The sequence below is a fragment of the Haemaphysalis longicornis genome, unplaced genomic scaffold (assembly GCF_048455015.1).
Source record: "Haemaphysalis longicornis isolate Haplotype H1 unplaced genomic scaffold, Haemaphysalis longicornis Haplotype H1 scaffold_5, whole genome shotgun sequence".
NCBI classification, from domain to species: Eukaryota; Metazoa; Arthropoda; class Arachnida; order Ixodida; family Ixodidae; genus Haemaphysalis; species Haemaphysalis longicornis.
The window spans coordinates 64,320,698-64,345,240 of NW_027526385.1; the positions used below are offsets into that span (position 1 = coordinate 64,320,698).

Below are 24,543 nucleotides of genomic sequence, written 5' to 3' on the forward strand. Positions count from 1 at the left end.
CCAGCGCTCGCGTGTAACGTTTTACCCTGTTAACTTCAATTTCAACGGTATTCCCTTTGTGTGAGCTCCAATACCAAGCGGGGTGAACCTCCCTGTTGTATAATTTGCCCTGCCATATCAGAAAACCGTCATCCACTGCACCCTACTTGGTCTCTATTGAAATAATACATGGTGTGATCATCCTCCTCATATTTTCTGCCTCATTCCCGTCATAAACTCTTTCATCTGTACAAATAACATTGCGACTACATTATGACGGCTTTTAGCTTTGCACATTTCTGTTGAAATGTCAACGCGGAACAGATTTATTCAAACGTTTGTGTGAGAAAAACAGCGGCAAATGTCTCCATGTGCTTGAAATCACGTCTCAGGTTCAGTGTTACATCGCCTCCGAAATTGAAAAAAAGAAGAGTAACACGAAAAGAGTGTTTCGTTGCAGAACGGTATTAATGGCAGTGAAACCAATTTAAAGCACATTTTCTCTGCTGAGATGTGGCGCACCCTATCCAACACAGACAACCCAGGCTCTGCCTGCATGCTAACCAGCATATTGTGGTTCACGGACGAAATAAATGTCATTTTCTCCATCGTTGTTGTTTTTTTGTCTTTGTCGCATCCTTTTTTTTATTCCAAGTCACGTTACAAAGCGATGTCTGGTGGTAACGTCGCCCAAGCTTCGGCAAAAAATTTTACAGTTGTGCCCCCCCCCCCCCACCCCCACAAAACCTGTTCACTGCCTTTTCAAGGACCCTTATGAAGCCGACAAATGCCGATGGTTACAAAACTCGCATACCACGCAATATTCAAACAGTGGAAAGCCAATAATGTGATACGCTGCACCACCACTAATCGATGCCATGCGCCTGCTGGTTGACTGGCACCGCTATGCGGTGCAGTTTCAAGAGAAAGAAGACGGTGTGGCTCAACGTAATACTCACAAGGTGGTACCGTAAACAGCACCGGAGCGTGTCATGACTTGCAGAGAACAAAAGAAGCAGGAGCAACAGGTTAAGACCCTGTATACATAGCAGCAAGTATACGATAAGTACCACCACCGCTGTAGACTTTTCCAACAGAAACCCTAAACTGGCGGGCAGCGCCCCGCTGTTAGCGCCTGGTAGCGAGAGTATTGGCGGACCCAGTGTTGCTCGATAGCTCTGGACTGTTGATTCCCGGCATTGTTGTGCCCCTGTACGGGTGTTTTCCAGGGATTGAAGCCGTTTTTGTGTTTTCTAGGGGCTGTTTATGACGTACAACTTTCACTTCTGTGACCGGCTGCACACGGAAATAATCAGAAAAACAGATCTGGAGGGCATAAATTTTCATTGAAGGAAAGAAATGAAAGCAGGGTGCCCTTGCTATGTCGCTCGTACACAGCTAGCTCTGCGGCACGCGCGGTGTAGCCCGAGAAGAGTGCGGTTACAATATGTGTTTACAGCATTGTTTTCTTGTGGACCCGTATTTGAGGCAGCATTCGTTATGTGCAATCAATCGCAGATTCCACACCAACAGAATCGTCGCTTCTGCGTTCCGAAGACTCCGAATGCAAGCCCGTGCCCATGCATTATACCAGCTACGAAAAAAATGCAGTGAATTGATCGCTGAAAAATTTCTGCGACTAAACAACAGAAATTTTGAGCCCGGGAAACATTACCCCCCATTTGATTTGCACGTTCTTATACGCATCCGGAGACTTGAAGTTCTTCATAGACTGAAGCTAGGTCACAGACTACATTGGCTGCTTGCACACATGGCCACTGACGGCTGTCATCCATCCAAGAAGCAATCGCATTGGGATGGATGTACAGCCGCCGAATGTCTTAATAATATCGCGGGACCATCGACTGGCAGATTGGTCTTCGCAAGCATAGTAGGAAGTGGCGAATGCCACAACCTTCTTTTGAGAATGAAGGGCACCGAAATCTGATACGCCTGGAGGCAGCGCCGTAGCTAGAAAAAAATCTCGGAGCATGTTATGTGCCACCGGAAACATAATAAACATAAAATAAAAGAGAGACGGCGCTGGATGCCCGAGGAATGCCATTTGCCTGCATGCATAAACATCTGGGGGTGTTCCGACACCAAAACATCCCCCGCCCCCCCCCCCCCCCATCCTTCGATTGCGCACCTCCTACCTGAAGGGGGTGTTCGAGGGGGGTGTGGGTGCCTCTCGAGGCTATCGGGCTATCTGAAGAACACTCGCTGCTTGCAAATTTAGATTTGCGTCGGCCAAGTGGACCTTTACGTCAAAACGCCGCAATGCTGGAGAGGAAACCAAAGATAGGACTCTCAACAGGGCTTTATTCGACACGCGGTGCATTCAGATATTGCCAAGTTTCATGACTGCAAAAGACAAAAACAAACGCCCCTAGTAGCGCTGCGCAAAGGTTACAGCCAGGCGTTTCCAGATGACTTCTCCTAGGCCAGATGTGCCTTCCAAAGGGCACAAGTTCGGGACGGCTTCCACAGTTCACGAATCCTGCATTATTGCCCTGTTGAAGTGAGGCGGCGGGATAACGCTGATTCAATCACCACTCGAGCAGGGCAGGTTAGTGGGCCGGAGATTACCAAGGACATTCTTTCAGCGTTCAGCTACGTTCCATTCTGTGCCTGTCCCGAGATTCCTTCGTTGTCAGTCTCAGTTTTGACCATTGTTCGTGCTACTTCCAAACCACATTCTAGCCACATAAATTATAGCTGACAACCGCGCTAAGTGCCAAGGTTTAGAACCTTTCTGTTATAATAGATAAAGCGATGTTACTGCAGGTACAAACCCATGAAACGCTTTGTTCCGTCAATTCTTCGTAGTGTCCATCTGAACTTCAAGCTAAACCAAGGTCAAGCCAGCGCCTCGTCGGGTTGCGCAGTGAAAGCTTCTAACCCCTCGTCCTTTCCAAAAGGATGGTGCGTAGAGGGCGATCGGGTGGAGAGAATAAGGAAGCGTGGCATCAGGAAAGGATACAAGGGGGTGCTGGCAGCGTCCGAGCTTACTGCGCCTTCGTGTCTACAGCACACTCACTGTGCCGAGCAGAATTACTCGATCATTTCCAAAACCTTGATATGCGCATGGGCGTGGAGGCGCCGCCATTTTATTTGGTGGCTCGCTTGCATCGTAGCTGCAGCTTGTGACGGATGCCGTGTGTATACCGGGACAAGCTTCAAATAGTCTGGTTAGCATTCGGTGGCCAGTGCTAAAGCGCTTAGTCAATGCACAGCCAATTTCTGGAATTGGAAACGTACTAGACTTCTTCAACAGCGCAGCAAAAAATCAGCCTTTGCGCATGAAGTTATCACAGTGGAGCGTGATGTGCAGGCAAAGCAAGACACTTAGATATCACCATGGGCACGCGCCGCGATTAGAAAGATTGGACGAAAGCGTCACCGGCAATCACGATCGAAAGAGCCACCAATTGAGATTTTCGGATTCGCCGCTACTAGCGCTATCCTTGAAGTGGAAAATGTCCAGTGTGTGTGCATTATGGGCGCTCTCTGTGTGGGAAAACCTAGATATAACTGACAAAATTGGGTTAACCGCGTCAACCACCGCAAATATTTTGTATGTATTTATTTCACGGTTCACAAGTGTACCGGGACATCTCTCCCTCTCCCTCTCTCTCGTACGGTGTGTGTATGTCCCTCCTATGTATCCAGCTTCATTTTTTTTTGTTTTTTGCATCAGGAAAGCGGCTGTCGCCTTCCTTATTTACTTTTCGCCATAGAATTTTCTTTCAGCCTCTAACCAACCACTTTCGCAACTCTTTTTGTTTCACGGAGTAAAAACCATATTCGACCTCAGGACACAGGTGAGTAAGAAGTAAATGGTTTTATGGCGCCACACAATCACTAAGCAGACCGCCACGTCTAACTCGTATTTGTTTTTTTCTTTGCCTAAAACAGAACAGCTCGCGCAATGCGGTGAGCCCGAACGACGTGTTATAATTTTTCTATGCGGACCCATACGCCATCTTTCGGTGACGCTATGAAGGACTGTGTCTTCCGCTTCAGCTCGCCCTGCCGAAAAAAGAAAGCAAAGAAAAAGGTTAGGAGCCGTTTTATTCTCTGAATGCTGGTGACCAGCGAAGCGGAATAAAATACGCATCTTACACATGGTTACATAACATGAACGTATGTATTTTTATCACCATTAGGTCATGGCCGCACGCACAAATTTGTGATCAAATTGTGAAAGCCGAAGCGATCAGACCTTTATGCTAGCAGCCCGTGCACTGACAGGACACGGAAATTCAACAACCCTTGAAATATCACTGGGTATTACGTAATTGTACGTACTACGTTACAATTCGGTAGTACACACAAACACGGTATGTTGACCCCCGGTTTTGCCCTTTCGACTCCTCTTACTAATCAGCCGTGTTTGCTTGCCGCGAAAAAAAACTAACGAAATTTTGGCAAACTTACTCCCCAAGACGCTAGGTGTAGAGCGCTAAAAACTACAGCAACCAAACAATTGCAACTTCTTTTTTTTTTCTCGTTCACATAGACGCAAAATTGTTTAGGTGCGCCAACACCATCTGCTATTTTAAAGGGCTAACTAGGAGCAGATGTAGCATGGAAACACACGCGCGATTCCGCCTTCCTGCTTTTTTTCTTTTTTTTTCTTTCAAAATATCCAAGGTATGGAGTGCTGCTTGGTCCGGAAGTAAACACTTTCCCGGATGCCTTACAGGCTACTCTAGATAGGTTCAACCGTGCTAAGAAGGCTCTTTGGGACACCAACAGCACTCCCTCACCAGAGAAGGATCTGGCCAACCTGGCGTAGTAATTGGCCCAATCCCCTCATAATTGACCAACACAACTATCGGCACTCAGCCCGCAGCAGCTGTAGAACAGCTGACCACTGTGTTGGTCAGGCCATCGCTACAGCAGAGGGGGCTAACAATCTATGGTTCCGGAAAGGCCGCCTGTGGATCCTGAACTTGGAAATGTTCAACGCACGAACCCTCTATAGAAAGGGTAGCTCAGTTGTACTATTAGGATAGCTGTCGGACGTTGAATTGGATGTTATTTGGCAAAGTGAGGCTAGAATAATAGGAGAGGCTTCATAGAACTGACTGGTGGACATATTCTGTGCTATCAGAGACCTCACGGAAAGTAAGAGCACGGGGTGGGATTTTTGATCTACAGGGAGATAGGAAGGAACGTTGCAAAATTCTTCAGTATTAACGAGAGGGTGGGAGTCATTGCGATCAAGCTTAACAAGCGATGCAGGTTAAAGATAATACAAGCCTATGCACCAACAGCTAGCTACGAGGATGAGGCCGTAGATAGTTTTTACGAAGACGTCATGTCAGCAACGAACAAGAAAACAGCACAGTTCACAATTGTAATGGTAGAATTTATGGCGAAAGTAGGTACAAAGAGAATAAGAGAAAAATGAGTGAGAAATTTTGGAAAAGGCACTCGTAACAGTCGAGGAGACACACTAGCTGGATTTGCAGAGACAAATTATCTGAAACTAATGAACACGTTCTTCCGCAAAAGCAAAAGTAGGAAATGGACATGAAAAGTCTTGACTTGATGTTAAAAAATGAAATTAACTTCATAAGTTACAACCGAGGTATTAATTTTCAGGACGTGAAGGTTCTAAGCAAGATTCGGTGCAGTGATCATAGTATAGTAAGGTGCAAAGTTAGGCTAACTCTCAAAACTGAAAGGAAACTTTTAAAACGTAAGAAACCCAGCATAACGCCAGGCAGACACAGGACGCAGGAGTTTAAGCTATTCTTTCCGAACAAATTCGCGCTTTTAGACGCTAAGAACGAGGACTGCATTCGGCAAGCGCTCGCACCTAACGAAAAGTAAGCTACCCCTATCCCTAAAAAGAAAGGTATTTAACCAATGCATCCTGCCGGTGATGACATATTGAGCAGAAACTTAGCCCCTCACAAAACAACTCGAACACAAGCTTAGGTCCACCGAACGTGCCGTGGAGCGAATGTTAGGAATAACGATTAGGGACAGGGAACAAGCACCCTGGATTAGGGAGTAAACTCGATTAGAAGATATCATAGTTCTAGTTAAGAAAAAAAAGAACTTGGGCTGGACATGTAGTGAGACGAACAGACAACAGGTGGACCACAAGGACAACAGAATGAATACCGAGAGACGGGACGAGAAGTGGAAAATCATTAACTCGATGAAGAGACGAATTAACATACTTTAGAGGTAAAGAAAGGACGTGGGAAGCGCGGGAAAGAAGACGGCGGCGGGTCAATGGGGGAGGCCTTCGTCGTGCAGTGAACCTGAATAGGCTGTTGTTGTTGATTGTATGATGGTGATGAGTACCTAATTAAACAAAGTAAGTAAATTTTTCCGTAACGATACAGCCGTCTCAGCGGCCACTTTGCTGTGTTTCTTTTTACGCACTAAATGTGTGGCAGCAGTAAGTTTGCATAAGGAAAAAGAACCTGTGAAAGGGACGCGAACAAGAATGAGGAAGCATAAGAACAACACCGCTGACGTTGTTTCTGTAGTAGCAGTTTCCCGTATTTTATTATGAGGTTATATTTTGAGGCCGACTTATTCATTAGGCGCAAATCTCTGTATTGTACGAGTTAGTCACAAGATGCTACAATAGAACACAATACACTTAACTCACAGCCTAGTGTATAGCAGAGACGAAAAGCTGAAACGCGGTAAACACCACTGCCAAAGTTAGAGTATCTCGCGTCAAATGTTCACACAGGTTTCAATTTTGGTTTTACGCGGGTTCACAGTTTTGATACCTATACTTTCACATATGAGTGATTCAAAGCACTCTATTTATGGTGACATAATTACCTAGTTACGTTAGTAGCGCGACGCTTCTGTACTCCATGATTGGGTCCACATTAAACATGCCTTTTCCTACTCCTTCCTGGGCGTCGCGCCAGAACTTCCACTATGTAATTATCTCTCCTTTCTCAGCAGATTTTAATAAAAATAAGACATGTTTTCGTATAATAAATTCGTATAGCTTGTGTGCAAACCCCTGTCATTTGTAGCCGCAACACGTGGGTTAAATTAGAAAATACAATGTTACTAACAGGCAACACACTGGAAAGGCTGATAGAAGAATTGGGTTTATCTGAGCAGTTGATGTAACTTCTCAAACGTACTGAATTACAGATTTTATTCAGAATTGGCAACATATTGTGACACCTGCAGGAAGGAAGGAAAGAAGATTAAGAGAGTACATGGAAGGCAGGCAAGTTAACCATTAACCACACAAGGGCCCGGTTGGTTATCCTGCGCACGGGAAATGGGAAAAGGGGGGTTTCAACAGAAAGAAAAAGTTAATAACATACGTAGACTGGAGCCCGAGGAGCTCGAGAAGAAAAAGAGAAGGTAACTATAAACACAAAAACAATGGACGGTAATTATGCCTAAAACAAAACGGGTAAATTATCCAAATGGGCGATTGAACGATGGTACACGGTGTATCTACGATCTTTCAGACGAGCCTGTAGCCCTTAAAAACGAACTAATGCTTTTGTGACCTTTTCAGACTGCGATAGGCAGCGCCTGTGATATAAAACAGTCTGTACAGTTAATGCCTGGTCGCCGAGTCTGGCTTTCGGAGTATGGTTGACAGGTGAAGCAAGATCCCCTCTATTGCTTCCTCTTTGGAACGCACGTCACGAGCAGGGCTATCAGCCATGCCTATAGTCAAGGCGTAGGCGTTGATTAAAGCGACTCTGTCCGCATGCGGCAAAGAAGAATTGAATCTAGCGTGGAATATGAATGGGGAGCTGGCGCTGCAGACTTGCAGTACTATAAAGTGAACCAATACCGGTTCAGCTATGTACCATGAAAGACGGAAAGTAAGCAAGAGCATAATCTTTAGCGCTTCAATGTCTATATGTTCCTTTGAGGCTAATATAACTACACAAGTACTGGTAAGTGCCACAAGAGTAGACAAGTAGACCTGGTCGCCCTCTTACGTTTTCGTGTCTCGAACTTAGATGCAGCCTGAAGCGGTGCACAAGCTTTGCGATGATCACCGTCATTTCCAGCTGGGCGAGCTTCATGCCGACGCAGTTGCGGGGTCCGATCCCGTAGGGCTGGAAGGCTAGGGGGTTCCGCGTGGACCTCTGCTCTGGCGAGAACCTGCGGGTGTTTCGTACTTATATACAGATACATATATACAAGCATACAGGGAATCATGCATGCACACACTACTGCATACACCCATGCACGCACCCATACATAGATACATACTACATACATACATACGCACGTACGTACGTGCATACATACATACATACATACATACATACATACATACATACATACATACATACATACATACATACATACATACATACATACATACATACATACATACATACATACATACATACATACGCGGATGCATGTACACATACACACATGCATACATACATACATTATAAAATAAGGGGCAGTGATGAATGGCTACCTATGCGCATACCCGAAAAGCTCACCCGCATCTGCTTGCTTCACCGTAAATGTCGTCAAGAGACGATAGTCGTTTACCGCCTTTTCAGATCAAACTTATTCTGTAGTCTCCCTCCCCCTCGCTCTCTCGTGATGAGTTGAATGAAGATTTGTTCAACGCAATTCAATTTTCCCGCCTTAGCATTGCTCGCGGGCGATGTTATGAGACAGCGCTCACCTTTTTGCTGTATGTGCCTAAGTTCCCAGTTCTGCATCTTGTACAGAACGAAAACTCGGGGACTTGTGTTCAGCGCGTGGAGAAATTGATAAGAAATAAAACCAAAGGCTTACGAATTCATTTTCACCTCTATCACTGCCCCTGGAAAGCGACTTCCTAGCAATAAGCTTGTGTATATAGGTGAAGCTAAATTTAAAGTGATAGGTGTAAGGTCGGGGCATTGCGTTCACTGCGCCCAGGTCCGCTGGTCATCCTTCTTCACAGAGGGACGGGGCACTGATCTTTTTCTTCATTTCTGCTTCTTATTCTATCTGGAACAGCACGGGGGTGAGAGTCTGTTCTCTTACTTTTTACTTTTATCTCACACTGACACCCCCCGCAAAAGCCACGGTTCGACACTTCAACTGATCTGGGGGTAACTCGGTGCTTTCCTAAATAGCAGACGGGAGAGCACGCGTCCCTGCTCCAGCGATAGAACAGCGCTAGTTGTCACTAGCGGCAGATAATTACCATGCCGTATGTAAAAGCCACCCGCGCGCAGCGGAAAAGATATCCCGTCCGAGATTCCAGTCGTGCACTGGGAATGCAGTCATTACCCATCATTGTACATGGGCTGATGGCATGCAGAGACCACCAGACCATCAGGGAAGACTCTCCGCGAAGTCAATTCCGCGTGCACGCACGTGTGCGGTTTCCCTCTGAACAATCGGCATCGGTCTCGGCGTGACTCTCCAGTGGGTCTTTCTCATTGGTCGCACCCATCTCCCGCTTCAACAGCGCCAGTTTTTGTATTAGGTTGGTTTATACGTAGGCCTATGACGAAATCATCTAGCCCATAACACAACGTACTATCCATTACAAGAGTGCTGTCTGCAATAAGATCTATTCATAACCGGACACTTCTGACGTACTCCAAGCTTGAATACATCCTTACGACATTCCAAAAATGACCCACCCCCGCTATCTCAACTTATGTCCAAGGCGCGAGGTCAGAATTCCGGCCACAAGACTTCCTGCCATGGCCAGGCCTCGTTGGCTTGTTGATGACCGTCCTCGAATCGCCACCCACGCGTGTGCCTGCAGGGGGCAGCTCGCTTACGTGCGACCACCATCCAGCCGCTACGCTTAAGGCTGTCACATGGTCACGAAGAAATATCCTGGGGAATGGAAGCCTGGCGGTGTATATTCCAATCTGAACGCTTACGCATTAGATGACAACTGCCGGTTACCACGTGGTCCGGATATACCCGCCAAAATTTCTGGTGCACCATATTAAGATATGTAGACGTTGACATTCCGTATCACCAGACGCAGGGAAACAGACTTCTTCAGAAAGCCGTACAGTCCCGTTCGGCCTGATCGAGTACGTCCGCGTGTACTTGATATAAGAGAAACCGCAAAGACTTTGCAGTATCTTATGAACCCGTGTGGGGTTTCGCAGATATTGCCTGCATCGAAACCTAAGCATTGCTAAAGACTTTGCCGAAGAACACGAGTGACAGCTTCGAGTTATCTTTGTGCACCACAGAGATAGCAGCCTAGTCATTACGTGGGCACTTTTTCTTTTTGCTTCCAAGCATTGGAAATACCCTGACACTTACCCACTAAGGCAACCAAACCCTCCCTGACAACGTACGAGCGTTGAAGGATGTTTCACAGCCTACATCTTTCCGCAAAATGGCGGCATGTTTTGAACGGGTACATTTTAGCAGCTGATATATTTGTCGTTGCCCGGAGCTGCTGCAACCTTTAAAAAAAACCTACGCTCACAGAGTAGGCGATCATCCTGAACCTCCTGGGGAGCCGCCCAGAACATGCGTTCCCCAATTACAAGCAAATCAATTCGTATGCAGCGCTTCTTTTCACCATAATCAGGATGCAAGAACACGACTAAGGTTTTCTTCCTGAAACATAGCTATGGACGCTGCAGACCAGCAAACCTTCGAAAAAGTTTGGCACTGACTGATGTACTTCCCTGAAAAGCGGGAGCCTGCCGATAGTTAGTGAAGTGTTGTGGTGGCGAGATTTGGTGATAATACAGTATTATTGTGCCCTTACGATACTTTCTGGAGGGCTGCGTGTTTTTATTTCACCATCGTCTCTTACATTACCTGTGTGACATCAACCCCCCCTCTAAAAAAAAAACTACCCCTCCTCGTCTAACGGCAACAATGGTTGAAACCCTGAACTTTCTCGTGAGCGATTCATTTGCTTTCGATGGGGTTGTAGGGGCTTACAGAGTTTCGGTGACGGGATGGTCGCCATCAGCGAGACCAAGAAAAGTTGGATTTAAATTCAAACTGCTTTGATCGTGTCTGAATGGCGCAGTGCGATAGAAGTTGGGTTCAAAGGCGAGGGAACGCGGTTCAATTATGATTCCAAGAAGCATTAGGCTCTTGCTGTGTCCTCTCTTATTATCATAATTATCGTTTTGTCAAACTTGCTGTTAGAGTTGGCTTTCCTGCATGATTTTTCTATGACAGTATGGTCGCAAGCAGTGAGGCATTGAAGGCTTCACTTTAAAAAGGTACATGCTTCCGACCGCACATCCATACCTCTCCCATTCAAGTACAGGTGGAGTCAACAGATTTTCTCACTGCTGTGTAGTATGATAAGCATGTACACTCTAACCCAAAAACACCATTTAAGCCCTTCAATTGCCCCAGACAAGCAATTCGCCCATGTAACACGATACGCTGTCCATTTCCACGCGAGATGTTTTGGCTTCAGATATACCAACACAATAACTAACCACAGCATACGCGGTCAGGAAGCCAAAACGACGGGGCCTTTCAGCGCGCGCAATGGCTAAAGAGTTAGTCGCAGCACGGGTAACTTGATTTTATTGTGATGCTCTTGTCGCCGCTCCCGAGAGAAGACACATCGAGTCACACTCTTTACTGCGATCACTAAAAACCTCGAGGAAAACCATTTTCGACCAAGTGCTTACCATGCGAACTAGAACATCACAATATAGCTGTGCTGCCCTTTCAGATGACCCTCACAAAGAATCCAAATTACTTCTGCCAAGATACGCACCTGCCCCGCTTACTTCTTTTAATGGTCTACTTTCAATTTTAATGTATGCCATAACAGCCAAGATGGTTCTTTGCACTTCTCTAAGCGTTTCAGGCAACCTCTCTTGTCAGGAGACGCGACTCACGGCCCCGCAGGATTCGCTGAGCGACTCACATATTGCGTGTCCCGGAAGCCCACTTTTGGAGCAACGCGAGGCAACAGCGGCCCACCTGAACTTGAGAGCGCCACACGTTGTGATCAAGTTACGCCCGAACTCACTACCGCCTACGCAGGCCACTCCAACGTTATCCACGCGCAGCTAAAGCTACGACCGTCTTTGCGACGCCCACGATGATGTGATAACAGTGATAGTCGGAAGCCCTGCTTCTTCGACTCTACTGCATGGACACCTAACCGTTCATTCTTCAAGAGTCTATATACTCTCCGCACGTGCTGTTTCCTTTCAGGGCGGGCCTTGGTTTTATCTACTCTACGCATGTGTTGGCTGCTTCTTGGAGGAGCAATTTACAGTGGTCAAGACACTTCCGCTGACCAAGCGGAAGGTGACGATTTCGTAACTTCCACGAATGCAACGTCAGTAAAAAAGGAGGTACATTGGCATAGGCTCGTTTAATCGCCATGTTATGTTCGGCACCAGCGCCCGCACCGCTTTTTCTTTTATACACTCACAAAATGCGTTTGTTGCAGTTCTCCGGTTCGCGATGAAGTGTGGGCGTAAGATTGCCGTTAAAAATATGTTACATGTAGCACGTTGCCACATGTTCTATATGGGATAAACTACCCTTCAATGTGGGCGCTGCAGCTTGAATTTTATGTGGGGCAGGTGTGCACACACTTGCATGCTTTTTCGACATAAGTTATCCGCTCCTGTTTGCTTTCCTATACCTCCTGCAACGGCGTGCCAGGTAGAAATTCCAAACAATCGCGCTGCCCAGTTTTTTCCTCCGCTAAGATTTGGGCCAGCGAAAAGACTTTTGGGGCAAGTCTTCTGCTATAAGCTGCAGCTGTCAAAAGAACACTGCAGACGACAAAGCAGTAAGCATACCAAATGTCGTGGTTAGGCGTGGATTGAAAACGTTTCTCTGCAACAAGCTATGTGAATGGGGGGCTTTATTGCATGTTTTCTAGGTTGTTCAGTCAGACTGTTCACTTGCGCATTTTGGGCGCACAGCTACTCGGATAGAAATGTCAACTGCTGGTTTTTTTCGTGTAATTGTGTTGCTCGGGCCCCTGCTGCCTAAACTGAACTTCGAGAACTAACAAAAAGAAGGTGTGATAACTATTGTTCTAACTGGAGGCCATCAGAAAGGGCTGTGTTGTAAGTGGGTTCACCATATTCCTTCACAGCGAGTCTTTTCCTACAAAATGCGGTGTTCCTTTATGCGCTTGGTACTTCTAGTGTCATTCTGCTAAGGCTCCAACGAAATTCGGAATTTTAGAGTACAGGACGCTTATATTTTTGACCGGCATTCCTCTCCACTTGCAGTGCTAAATAGAATGGGCGAGGTCTGGAAAAACTTTTCAGTAAGGTACTCTAAGGTAATACTAATATGTCCAAAGGGCTTTCCGCTTCTCCAAAATTATATTTTACTCATTTAGATGAGTATGCATCCTACCGCACTCGTTTTAGGCACACATTATACACTTTCAAGAGACAGACAGATTGCAAAACACAACTGAAGTTCAAAGATACCCTGCACTTCATTAAACCACGGACTCTCTTCCAACATGGAGTTAACAGAGTTAAGCGCGGGGGGTACCAACCTATCTGGATCAAACTCCTCCGGTCGGTCCCAGATGCTGGGGTCCTTGTGAATATGCTCCGTGCTTGCCAAAATGCTCACTCCTTTCGGCAGGGTGAGATCCTTGTAGCTGTAGTCGCAAGAGGCCTTCCTTGACGTGAAGCTGTGAATGCAAGGACAACGTTCAATAGTCGGGAAAGACCGTAGAAATGCTGAAAACATTTGGTCTACCTAAGAATGACCTGCACCTTGAAACACACGCCTCTAAATGACGTTCCAATAAGGATAAAAGTGTACACGAGTAAAGAAGAGCTTTGAAAACAAACAGTGAATTTAAAACGTTGCCTGCGAGCATGAATATCAAAAACTAGCAAAAAGAAACCTTTTTTGACATCAAAAGTTCTCCCTAAAGAGAGAACCGATGCTCATTATGTTTGGACAAAGGTAAAGAAAACGTCTGTGCCTAATACATCCAGTATAGAGATTTCTGCCATTTCTCTTTGTTCGAAATCAAGTTTAGACGCAGCAAAACGAAAAAAAATTACTTCTTGACGTCGTCTTTTGTGAAACAAAACACCACAAGGTGCCCCCGCTCTGATTACTTGACAAATTAAATGTGACTGCACTGGAAACTTGCAAAATCTAATCTCTGCCCGAGTGACTGGTTCTCTCCCGCACAGATGTGCCTAAGGCAAGGGTCAAACCGATAAATTCCTGCAATCGGCAAGTCTAAAGGCTACCAGGAACAAATTTTAAGCATGTCGTCATTGCGCGCGGCGCGAGCATTGGCAGTCTTCGACGCACCCTTTAGTCGTTGAACAAGGAACCCGTTAGTTATATGCAATTGTCGCGCATAATGGCGCACAAGTTAACTGTAAAGCTTTGTACTTACGCAATTACGGGCGAGTACAGCCGCAGCGTCTCGAAAATCGTCTGCACTGTGTAAGGCATCTCGGTGACGGCGTCGTAGGAGAAGCTTCCCTGAAGCCACAAAAAGTCGTGTCAGATCCAGCTAACCAGAAAGATTCTGTGTCATCGTATCTCGAACGCTCAAGGGCTTCGGAAAACAGACCTTCTAGAAGCACTAATGACAATCATGAAGCCTGAACTACCTTGTGAACTTCCCAATAGCCTCCAAACACTACCTGGTGCAAGAGTTTTGTTGAAAAAAAAAAAGAGCAACGGAGCATAGACAACGCTATGGCGCCTTGTCTCACCGGCTCCAGCAATCACCTACATCGGGTGTGCGCCATAAGATTTATCATCATCACCAAAGCCGAGATGCGAAAACAACGGGCGACCTTCGTGAGCGCGTGCTCGTGCAGGCCGTTTTCCGTGATTCCACAGTTCCAAGAACATGAAACAAGTTCTCCTAATTAAAAGCCTTTCCCAGTTCCTTTGAACAGTAGTATGCTATCAGCCGCTAAGGCGACGGTAGCATTACACCGGAGATCATTTACTTTTCGTAGTTACGTAGTGCACAGTGAAGTTGCAACGGCTTAAATATTCCCGTCTGCTATCACTATACCGGCTTCCACAGGAGAAAAACCGACAGCGCCATGTTCATCCCTGAGGATAAAAGTCCAGCCCTTCTAAGTTTTATTAGGTTCTCACAAATCTACAGTCGCCACAATTTACAAAGTAATATGAAAAATGTATAGGCTCACGTTCTCTGCCCATGTGTGTGATGCGCATTTTATGCAGCTAACCTGGTCCTTCCCCTTCACGTAGTGGAATTGCTCCTCCTTTTTGTAAGCACAATGTCGTTTAGCGTCCGCCAATATACTTCTGTGGATATCCAGGCTCTTGAGTAGCCCATTTAAAGTTAGGAGCCGTCCAGCAGCTCGAGGTATGGAACCTGCAGCCGCCCTGCCTACGGTCCAGTGCTCTATGGTACACGCCTTAGCCTATGAGTGCTTCCTTTTCTAAGCGTCCAGCCATTGTAATTAGTTAAGTAGCAAAGTACGTTTCTCCCAAATGCCATATGTTCTGGGCACTGCGAATGATGCCAAGCAAATAGCCCCTTTATTTGGTGCCGTCATTTACATTAGGCCTGACAATAGGACGGTATTACAGTGTATGTGCCGTCCTTACATTAAGCCTATAGTTGACTTTCGGCTCTAAGTCGCAAAGTAGTCTCTGCAGATCTAAATAAAATGAGTAAACCCTAATTGGCCGATGGTTCAGCTTCAGGCGTCACGCCGGAGGCAACCAGGGCCGGATATTACGGTATTACAACCGGATATTACGATATTTTGGGCGCCACCATGGCGGTGGCGCCCAAAATACCGTAATATCCGGTCGGCAATTGGACGCTTTGGCTTTCGCCTTACCATATATCCCGCCTTCACAAAGAGCCCACATGTCTCACCATTAGAACTGGTGACCTTAAATTTGTCACAAGCGACAAACCCTACCTTCTACCCCCAGTTCCTTCACGTTGACGTACACTCAAAGAAGGCCCCGTATGTGGTCTTCACCACAGGCCTCGAGAAAGACAACTTAAGTGACCCAGTGTTCAAATTCGGCGAATGACTAAGCCCAACAGATGGTTTAACCAAAGAAAAGTTCGTGTGCTCAGGGACAACATGGAAGGCGGGCGAGGCATTTTGCATTCCGCAATGTGCTTGTGCAGACACCACATTTTACTCTAATTCAATGCTCGTTCACGTCATTCGTCCAATTTATACATTAAGCCGCTTCGATTGGTAAATTTGGAGCGTTGTGGTGAACACGACGTACGGGGACTTAGAGTTTATATATACCTCCTGCCCAAATAAAAACTACCTCTCTCTTACTACATCATCAGAGGTGCGCAGGTGGCAATGCAATATTTTTTGTGATATGACGGCGTCGTTTCAAATCCGCGTCAGTATTCGGAGTATTCTTGAAGAAGCGAAATACGTAAACACCAGACTACATGTTATCGAGCCTCAATGCACCACCGTGTTTAAAAATTAGTGTGGATCCGGCCCTCCGGTGCGCCTTCCATTTGCCGCGTTACTTTGTTTGCCTCTTTCTTTTTTGTCCTAACGTAAACTTCAGGAGCCCATCACTCACGTGTTTGTCGTAGACCGCATTAACTTCTTTCCGTACTTTCTCCTGGACATCGGGGTACTTGGCCAGACAGAATACGCAGCAAGCAGTGGTGATGGACACCGTTTCGAATCTGCGTAGAACACAAATGCGCGCAATGTTGGGGACACGGCCTCTGAAGGAAAGTGCCTCGAAGGGTTCCGTCGGGCTCGCTGTTTTTAAAATTTTGGGAATAATTTTTCCTAACGCTGTAAGAATGGGCAGTGCCAGAAAGACGTATTCAGCACATAAGCGCTTCATGATAAATTTTGAGGGGCACCAACGCTTTTAGCGCTTTAAGTGACCACGTCAGCTTCAGTGGATTGAACGACTGATTTATTTATTTATTTATGTATTTTCAATACTGCCAGTCTCGGGCGAGACCATAGCAGGTGGACATTCATACAATTTCAGCAGGAACAACATCGGTGGGCCTAACATTGGCCAACAAGCAAAAACAACAATAAACTGTACAATAAAAGGGTACTACACACTTTCACTTCACGTGCAGAACCGTTGAGTTGTTCAGCATCGTCATCGTTGAGGTTTCCCTCAGGGAGCCCTTGCGGGGTGTTACATAAGGGGAAGGTCAAAACAACGGTATAGACACAACAATGGTGTAGACACAAGAATACAGACAACAATACAGACGTACAGACATGTAAACAATGTAAAGACATAGACATACAAAGTCTTTGCGTAGTGGAGACCACCGCGGTTTAGTTTCGGAAAAGCATCAAATTCCCTCCACCCCGACATCCAGTTCATGCTTCAAAGCGAACGCGACGGCTCCCTTCCCCCCCTCCCCCCCCTTCTTCTTCTTTGATGTCCAAGTGACGAGTAGAAGCAGGAGCTCTCCGCTCATAGGAAGACGACGCACACCGGTCGCCACCCTCAGTTTAGTTCGGCTCCCCCCCTCGACCGAAAGGCCTCAGCTGTGTCCTCCCTATTCCCAGAGCGGCGACTGTTTGTTTCCCGGAATATGCACGCAAACAGAGCAGAATCGGATAATTGCGGACCCAACAAAAAGAAAGAAGAAAAAGAGAACCACACTAAAGGTTTACCTTTTCCGTGTCCGCCGTCGTAAGCAAAAGAGGGCGGCTAACTGCGAGAGGGCATCGACCGTCGGAGCCCTGGAACGCCGAAGCCGGTGCCCGGCGTGCCATGAGCAAGCGAGGCGCCAGACGGCTTGTTCAGAAAAGAGGGGTGCAAATCGTGCATAACCACCAACGACGACGGGCTACCCGATCCCCGCCCCCAAAGACCGCGCGACAAGGGAGAGAGCGCCTATTTTCAGCATCTATTTTCAGCCGGTGGTGTAATACCTGGTGTAGGAATTTCAAGCGCGCTACTTTGGCTCTGTCCGATAGTGTTGAAAGACCCGCAACAAGTAGCAAGTTTGTGAGCGAGTCGTTACGGGTGTACCTGTTGTAGATGAACCTGATGGCTTTTCTTTGTACCCTTTCTATTTTATTTCTGTTGGAAATTGTGTGCGGAAACCAAACAACGTTGGCATACTTGAGAATTGGGCGTACGAACGTGGTGTTGGCCAGCAGCTTAGTACGCCATGGTGCGAGTCGCAAGCGGTATAAGAAAAAATCACTAACGCAGAGCAGTTGAAGTGATGATGTCGATGTGTGAATCCCACTGAAGGGTTGATGTTGGAGGGACACCTGAATATTTGTGCTGGTTGACTTTGGTAAGGACGGTTCCTTCAAGAACGTAGGAGAAGTTAGAGGGATTCTTTTTCGCTGTAATGGTCGTACACACAGATTTTTTTTTGTTGATGGACATTTGCCAGGTGTTACACCATTCGGCAATTTTTTGGAGTGAACTATTCAGAATGCAGTGGTCTTTCGGGCCCTTAATTTCTTTGTATATGATGCAGTCGTCTGCAAAAAGTTTAATGTGACAGTCTACGTTGCAGGTGATGTCGTTTATGAAAATGAGGAATAACAGAGGTCCTAACACTGACCCCTAGGGGACGCCTGAGGTGACGGTAACTGTATCGGATGGTGCTTGGTCGCAGTGTATTGCAATCGCTGGGACAGAAAGCTTGTGATCCATGCTGTAATAGGTCCTTCCCCGATAATGGCCCTCAGTTTCGAGATTAACTTGGCGTGGGATACACAGTCGAATGCTTTTGTGAAGTCTAAAAGAATTATGTCTGTTTGACCGCGGTTGTTGATCGTTAGTGCGAGATCATGTACTACCTCGGCTAACTGGGTGATGGTTGATAGGCTCCCTTCGGAAGCCGTGCTGGTGAGGCGTAAGAATGTTATTGTTTTCTAGAAAGGTGGTTAAGTGTTTCAGTATGATGTGTTCCATGATTTTGCAACATGTGCTAATGAAGGAAATTGGTCGGTAATTACACGGTGTGTCATCGCCGGATTGGTGAATTGGTACAACTTTGGCTATTTTCCAGTCATCTGGTAACTGCGCAGTCTCAACAGATTTTCTGAACACAATTCCAAGGTAATCGCTACACAACTCCGCATATCGTTTCCGAAATTCGTTCTGGATAATGTCGGGGCCATTTGCTTTTTTGTGGTCAAGGTTGAGTAGAAGATTAAAAATACCGGCGTCCGCTATGTTTAGGGGATCGATAGGTGGATCCGCGGTAGAACTTAGTGTCGGGAGCGCGCCGTTATCGGATATAAACACGGAGTGAAAGTAGTCGCTGAACTGGTCAGCTTTTGCTGTTTTTTCTTCCGACGATACCACTGGAGCTGTGGTTGGGGGTGTGCGGAAATAGTGCCAAAATCTCTGCGGGTTGTTTGTAATGAATTGTGGCAGTGTTTCGTTAAAGTAGTGTTGTTTTGCGTTGGTCACTTGCGTTTAGAAGTCTTTTGTGGCACTTTTTAGTCTACTATTTACCAAAGGGCTGCCACCCTTTGTTTTGAGGGTACGCCGTAGTCTTTTTACTTTACGCTTAGCGTGAATTACATCGCGGGTAATCCACGGGTTGTGTTTTCGTCTTTTTAGAGTTTTCAGGGGAATGTAATTTTCTATGCTGTTTACAATGATGGATTTAAACCGAAGCCAAAGATCGTTTACATTAATTAATGGATCGGAAGCCATTTGAGAGAAGCTTTGGAATTCCTGGGCCAGGTAGGTTTTCACGCTGGCGTCGTCCGCCCTATTGAAATTGACTACTTCTCGTTGAGTATGTATTTTTTGAACAGCAGTGCCAAGTGGTAAGGTACATTTGGGTATATCATGGTCGGAGAAGCCATCGATTACGACTGTTCGGCTTTCCTGCAGAGGAAACAGATCACTTAAAAGTATTAGGTCGAGAATGTTGTGCGCGGTACCCTGAGTGCGTGTGGGATGACGTACCACTTGATGAAGATTAAAGTTTAACATTAGGTCTGTGAGTGCGCTTGAACCAGGGGATGTGTAACGCATGGACAACCAATCAAAATCCCGGAGGTTGAAGTCGCCGAACAGAATAAGTCGTGAGTTCTGGACGTAGTTTTGCATAAAGCTCTGCAGTGCTTATGGGTTCGGGTCCAGACTGAGGGCTTCGGTAGAAGCAGCCGGTGAATATGGGGAAGTCGTTGCAAATAATTCGGGTGAAGACGGCCCCAGTGTCTGCGATGGCAGGAAGAGGAGTGAATGGTATTGTGTTTTTAATCAGCAGGGCTACGCCCCCGCCCCGGCTGGGTCTGTCTTTGCGGATAACAGAATAATTGGGCGGCGCAAATTCGTGGTTGAAAATATCGGAGGTGAGCCATGTTTCGGTGATGCCGACGATGTCTGGAGCATGCTCAAGAAGCAGGCTTTCAAAATATTCTGATTTGTTGAGTATGCTTCAGGCATTCACGTTTAGTATTGTTAGTGCGTTTCTTTTGTTCGGCTGCGGGTTTGTGGACGGCCTCTTTCTGACATCGACTTTTTTTGCAAGGACACTCTTTCGTTCTTATCTTCGTTTATTGAATAAATCAATAGTTGGAATAAGTCCCCTGTGCTAGAGAAAACGCATTACAACAAATAAAAACTGACACCTACGCCGCGTGTTCGTAAAAACCAAAAAGACGTTTCGGGTACCGTATGGGAGGCGGAAACGTCGTTTTGGTTGTTACAAACATTCATTGTATGTGCCAGTTTTAATTGATGTCGTTATTTATTTATTTATTTATTTGCTTACTTATTTATTTATTTATTTATTTATTTATTTATTTATTTATTTATTTATTTATTTATTTATTTATTTATTTATTTATATTGTAGTCTATGGCGCCCACCGTCCGTCAGGTGGGTATGTGCGTCGTGTGGCTGAGCCGGTATGGGCTCGGGCAACACTTGGCTTCTGGTTTGATATGCGGAGCTGGTATGCGCGCAGTCCGATAGAACGTCCAGGGCCCCTCGGACGTCTAGGGCCCGTTGTATCGATTTCAAGGTTCTTCTCACGACGATACAGAGTGCCAAAAGCTCAAGCTCCGCCACCACCCCACCCCCTTTCACATACGTCTAAAGAAGGGCCGTTCTTACGACCCAAGAGGGATAAAATATTGCCCTTTATCGTAGCCCAGAAACAGCTGATATTATTTACTTCTACGTCCTTGGACCACGAATTTTTCGCAGCTTTCCAGGCGGGTTCCTGGAGAAGAACAGGACGAAGGCAAGCAAAGGGAAATCATGGCGACTGTCTCCCGAATCATGAAAAAAGGTGTCAGGAGTGTCCATACCGTAGAAGAACACTCTTCAAAGACATTCACATGATCGTACCAAGACATTTTTGTGGGCGCTCGTTACCTCGTAAAGCATTACACTGGCGAGCCACCAGTTAATGAAACGAGAATACATGACACATCGAAGTTAACACATAAATACGCAAATTTTCCCACATGTGTCCAAAGATGGCATGGTTTTCTTGTAAAATTAAACGCATCAATTTCCTTTATTCAATGACCCTATTGCAAAGGTATAGTTTTATTTTATTGAACCCAATTCTCTAAAACTCTGTTTTGGTGTCCTAGCAGTTCCGTTGTTTCTTTATTTGTTCCTAAGGGAGCGATAAGAATTGGGGCCTTGGGACTTACCCTGCCACAAGCAAGATAGCGGTGTTCGATGCAATATCCTTAGGGTGCATAAGATAGTTCCCTGTGGGGAGGAAAGAATACAATACAACCTTCGCCATGTACAGCAGTAGATATCAACGCTACTGCACTGCACAAAAAACTCATATCGCGGAGACTGGTGGTGAACATAGAAGACCACTACAGAGACATGCTTTAACGCTCTTTGCTCAGTTGTGCGCATAGTTGAAGGGGTATTCGGAGGCAAGTGCACGTACACTAGCACGTGCGGACACTACCGGCTCTTATTTAAGGTCCCCACTGTAGAACATTTCGTCTTCTTGATGATTAAGAGCGGGGACACCCTGCCGGGCGCAGAACGTCCTCTAAATGGTGTGATTGACTGCACAGCGTTTTCACGCCGACCTGGCAGTTACGCAAATGCTTTATTTACAAAAAATATTGCGTGGGGTACGTGTCAGAGAAAGTTTTCTATAAAAAAATAACTTAATAAGAAACAAAATGACGCGTCTTGCACTAGTGCTGCAAGGCTCGAGAAAGACCAGAACTGCCGGTCGACCCAGCTTCTTCCCACGCTAACAGCGGATCCCAGGGGAAAGGGAGCAGCCGGACCTAAGCAGTGTAAAGCTGTTTTGGCCCGCAATGAAGCAGGGAATCCCGGTACGTCTTGCACATGTTCATTTTTCCGGGTAACACTAGAGGGGAAACAGGTCCTGTGGAACTTGCATTGCAATTCTTCGCTTCTCGTAGTTGCAAACGTAATTCAACGTAGACAAGTTGGCGTCAAGAAACAGCCTATCGCCGACGCTACGGCTTTGGCCAAACTCCGTTCTCGGGATTTCGCGCTGGAACCGGCCGTTCCAGCCATCAGTTCGCGCCAACGTCGTTCCGATGTGCACACCTTGTTCTGGTTTTAGAGGCTGTTACAATTCAGGGCGCGCTCCAAGTTTGTGTAGCGCTTAACGTGCTTTGTGGCCGAGCCCGCTGTCCTCGGACTTGCTACAACGTGTCAGAGAACGTCCGCCGCATGGACACCGCACTGTTGTTGACTCAAGCCGTTGCAGCTACAAAATGCAAACACAAACTGTTCATGCAGCGTCGTGCATCTGCCAGTGAACGCTGCTCGCTGATATCTCCTTTCGCCCTCTCTAAGATTCAACGAGCGCCGCTACTGGCGGCTACTGGCAGCGAGTGTTTGTGTGTGTCTGTACTATTTCTCTGCCGCATGAAAGGACTAGGACAACTGTTTGACCGTTAGCGCTTGGTGGATAAATTTGCGGTTCCTCCAAGCGCAGACCGAATTCTTTTGACAGCATTTGATCCCGCTTTCGCTTTGTTCGAGCCTTGCTGTAAGCTGTTTCTGCATCGTCACTAGTCCTCTCTCGCCGCGCAGTAGACCAGTTAAGATTTTGCTTTCGGATTTTTGTCGTCAACACCAAGGCAGCAACTTCTGCCGGCCGCTCATACACAACACCACCACTTCATTACGGAGGCGACGGCTCGGGCACGCCTTCCCCAATGTAACAAAGCCTGCAGTACGGCGCTTCTCGCACAGCTTGCACGCCGTGACAAACAACCTTTGCACTTGAACGGTCTCACGATGTCACTTTTACTCGCTTTAGCAGAGTCCATGGCTGCTTGTTACTCCGTTTTTCCGCAACCAGTATCAGAATTTCGCCACCGTCAATCCTGCTGCACGCAGTTCGCCATCCACTCGTGCTGCACTGGCAGATCGCTCCACTTTACGTTGTGATGCCGGACGTCGGGGTGCGTCATGAGGAGAGAAGATACCTCGTTCCGGACAAGGCGGAGAGCTGCGCGAGCGCAGCGCCACCGTTGCCAGTAAGGTTTGACGTCATCTCTTCCCGCGCACGTTCGATCGTTCTCTTTTCTTCAGTGTCTCTCTGTCCACAAATCGACACCACAATTTTATAGGGTCAGGAGCACTCGTCAGGCACTCAATGCCTTTAGCTCCTGCCCCGTCAGCAGGAATTGTAACAACGTATGCTGAAAAATAGTCTTCTTCTTCTTCTTCTTCTTCTGACATGAGCCAGCTATTCCTCAAGCTATGATATGCGCCTGGCTGTGTGCGTGCACATTTCATTTTAATTACAGACTGGTGTAGGCAGCGTCAGGCAAGGTGCAGGTTGGCATCTGAAAGCATAGGTTTCTGCCACCATCGAAATTGAGATGCGAAGACTGAGGTAACAGCGGAGCCTTGCGCAGAATTAACTTAGATTTTTTCAGGTCTGCCCAGCCTAACGATAGACCGGACGCTTAGTCCGCCGAGCGTACGCCGCCTCTCTCAATTAGAACACCGGCACGTCAGGGCTTACGTCATCCCTTCGCGCAGCCAATCCCCGACGCTTGCTTCCCCACACCTGCTTGTCGGCTCCTTGTCTCCTTCCTTATTCCCTTTGCACTTCTTGACCTGGCATTTTCCTCCTCTAGATTGCTCCGCCAATTTTTGAGCGACGCCGGCGGCAGGGCTGGAACTCAAGCTTAAACAGCTAAGCTGTTAAAATATTTTTGCACTCTCTCTTTCCTTTTCACAGGCACACCGACACATTCACTGATGATGTTTAGCTCGTTTTTTTTTACATAAAAGTCCTATACAACTCCTTCGGCGGCGGTGCTTGTCTAGAAGGCGAGAGAAGTGTGCTGCAGGGTTGGGAAAGTGTTCATGAACTGAGGGAGTTTGTTCCCCGTATGGTCAACACATCTGAATTTTTTTCCTGACGCAGGTATTTTGAAATTCCTAATTTTTTTTTATGTTACCAATGTTTATTTGTGTACCGAGGAAGGAAATAGTGCCCACAAAACAGTGTCTAACATCTAAACTGTGCTAATTTCACGTATAAATTCTCCTTCCCAGTGGAAAAACACAACAAAAATTTCTGTCGCATAATAGAAATTTCTGTTGTACAACAGGAATATCTGTCGTAGAACAGGGATCTCTGTTGTGACTACCGGATGGTCTGTTGTGCGA

General features: G+C 46.6%; 1 protein-coding gene across 1 annotated transcript in view; it reads right to left on the bottom strand.

Annotated features, from left to right (window-relative positions):
* Positions 1–2,315: 2,315 nt before the first annotated feature.
* Positions 2,316–24,543, bottom strand: part of LOC144138331 (cytochrome P450 3A24-like) — a 50,814-nt gene continuing 28,586 nt past the window's right edge. The window contains exons 9-14 of the mRNA XM_077670560.1: positions 21,558–21,618; positions 16,498–16,606; positions 14,330–14,418; positions 13,460–13,600; positions 7,944–8,109; positions 2,316–4,011 (exon numbers count right to left, since the gene is read on the bottom strand). Of these exons, the coding sequence (XP_077526686.1) occupies positions 3,934–4,011; positions 7,944–8,109; positions 13,460–13,600; positions 14,330–14,418; positions 16,498–16,606; positions 21,558–21,618 (644 nt within the window). The 3' untranslated portion in view covers positions 2,316–3,933. The remainder of the gene's footprint in view (positions 4,012–7,943; positions 8,110–13,459; positions 13,601–14,329; positions 14,419–16,497; positions 16,607–21,557; positions 21,619–24,543) is intronic.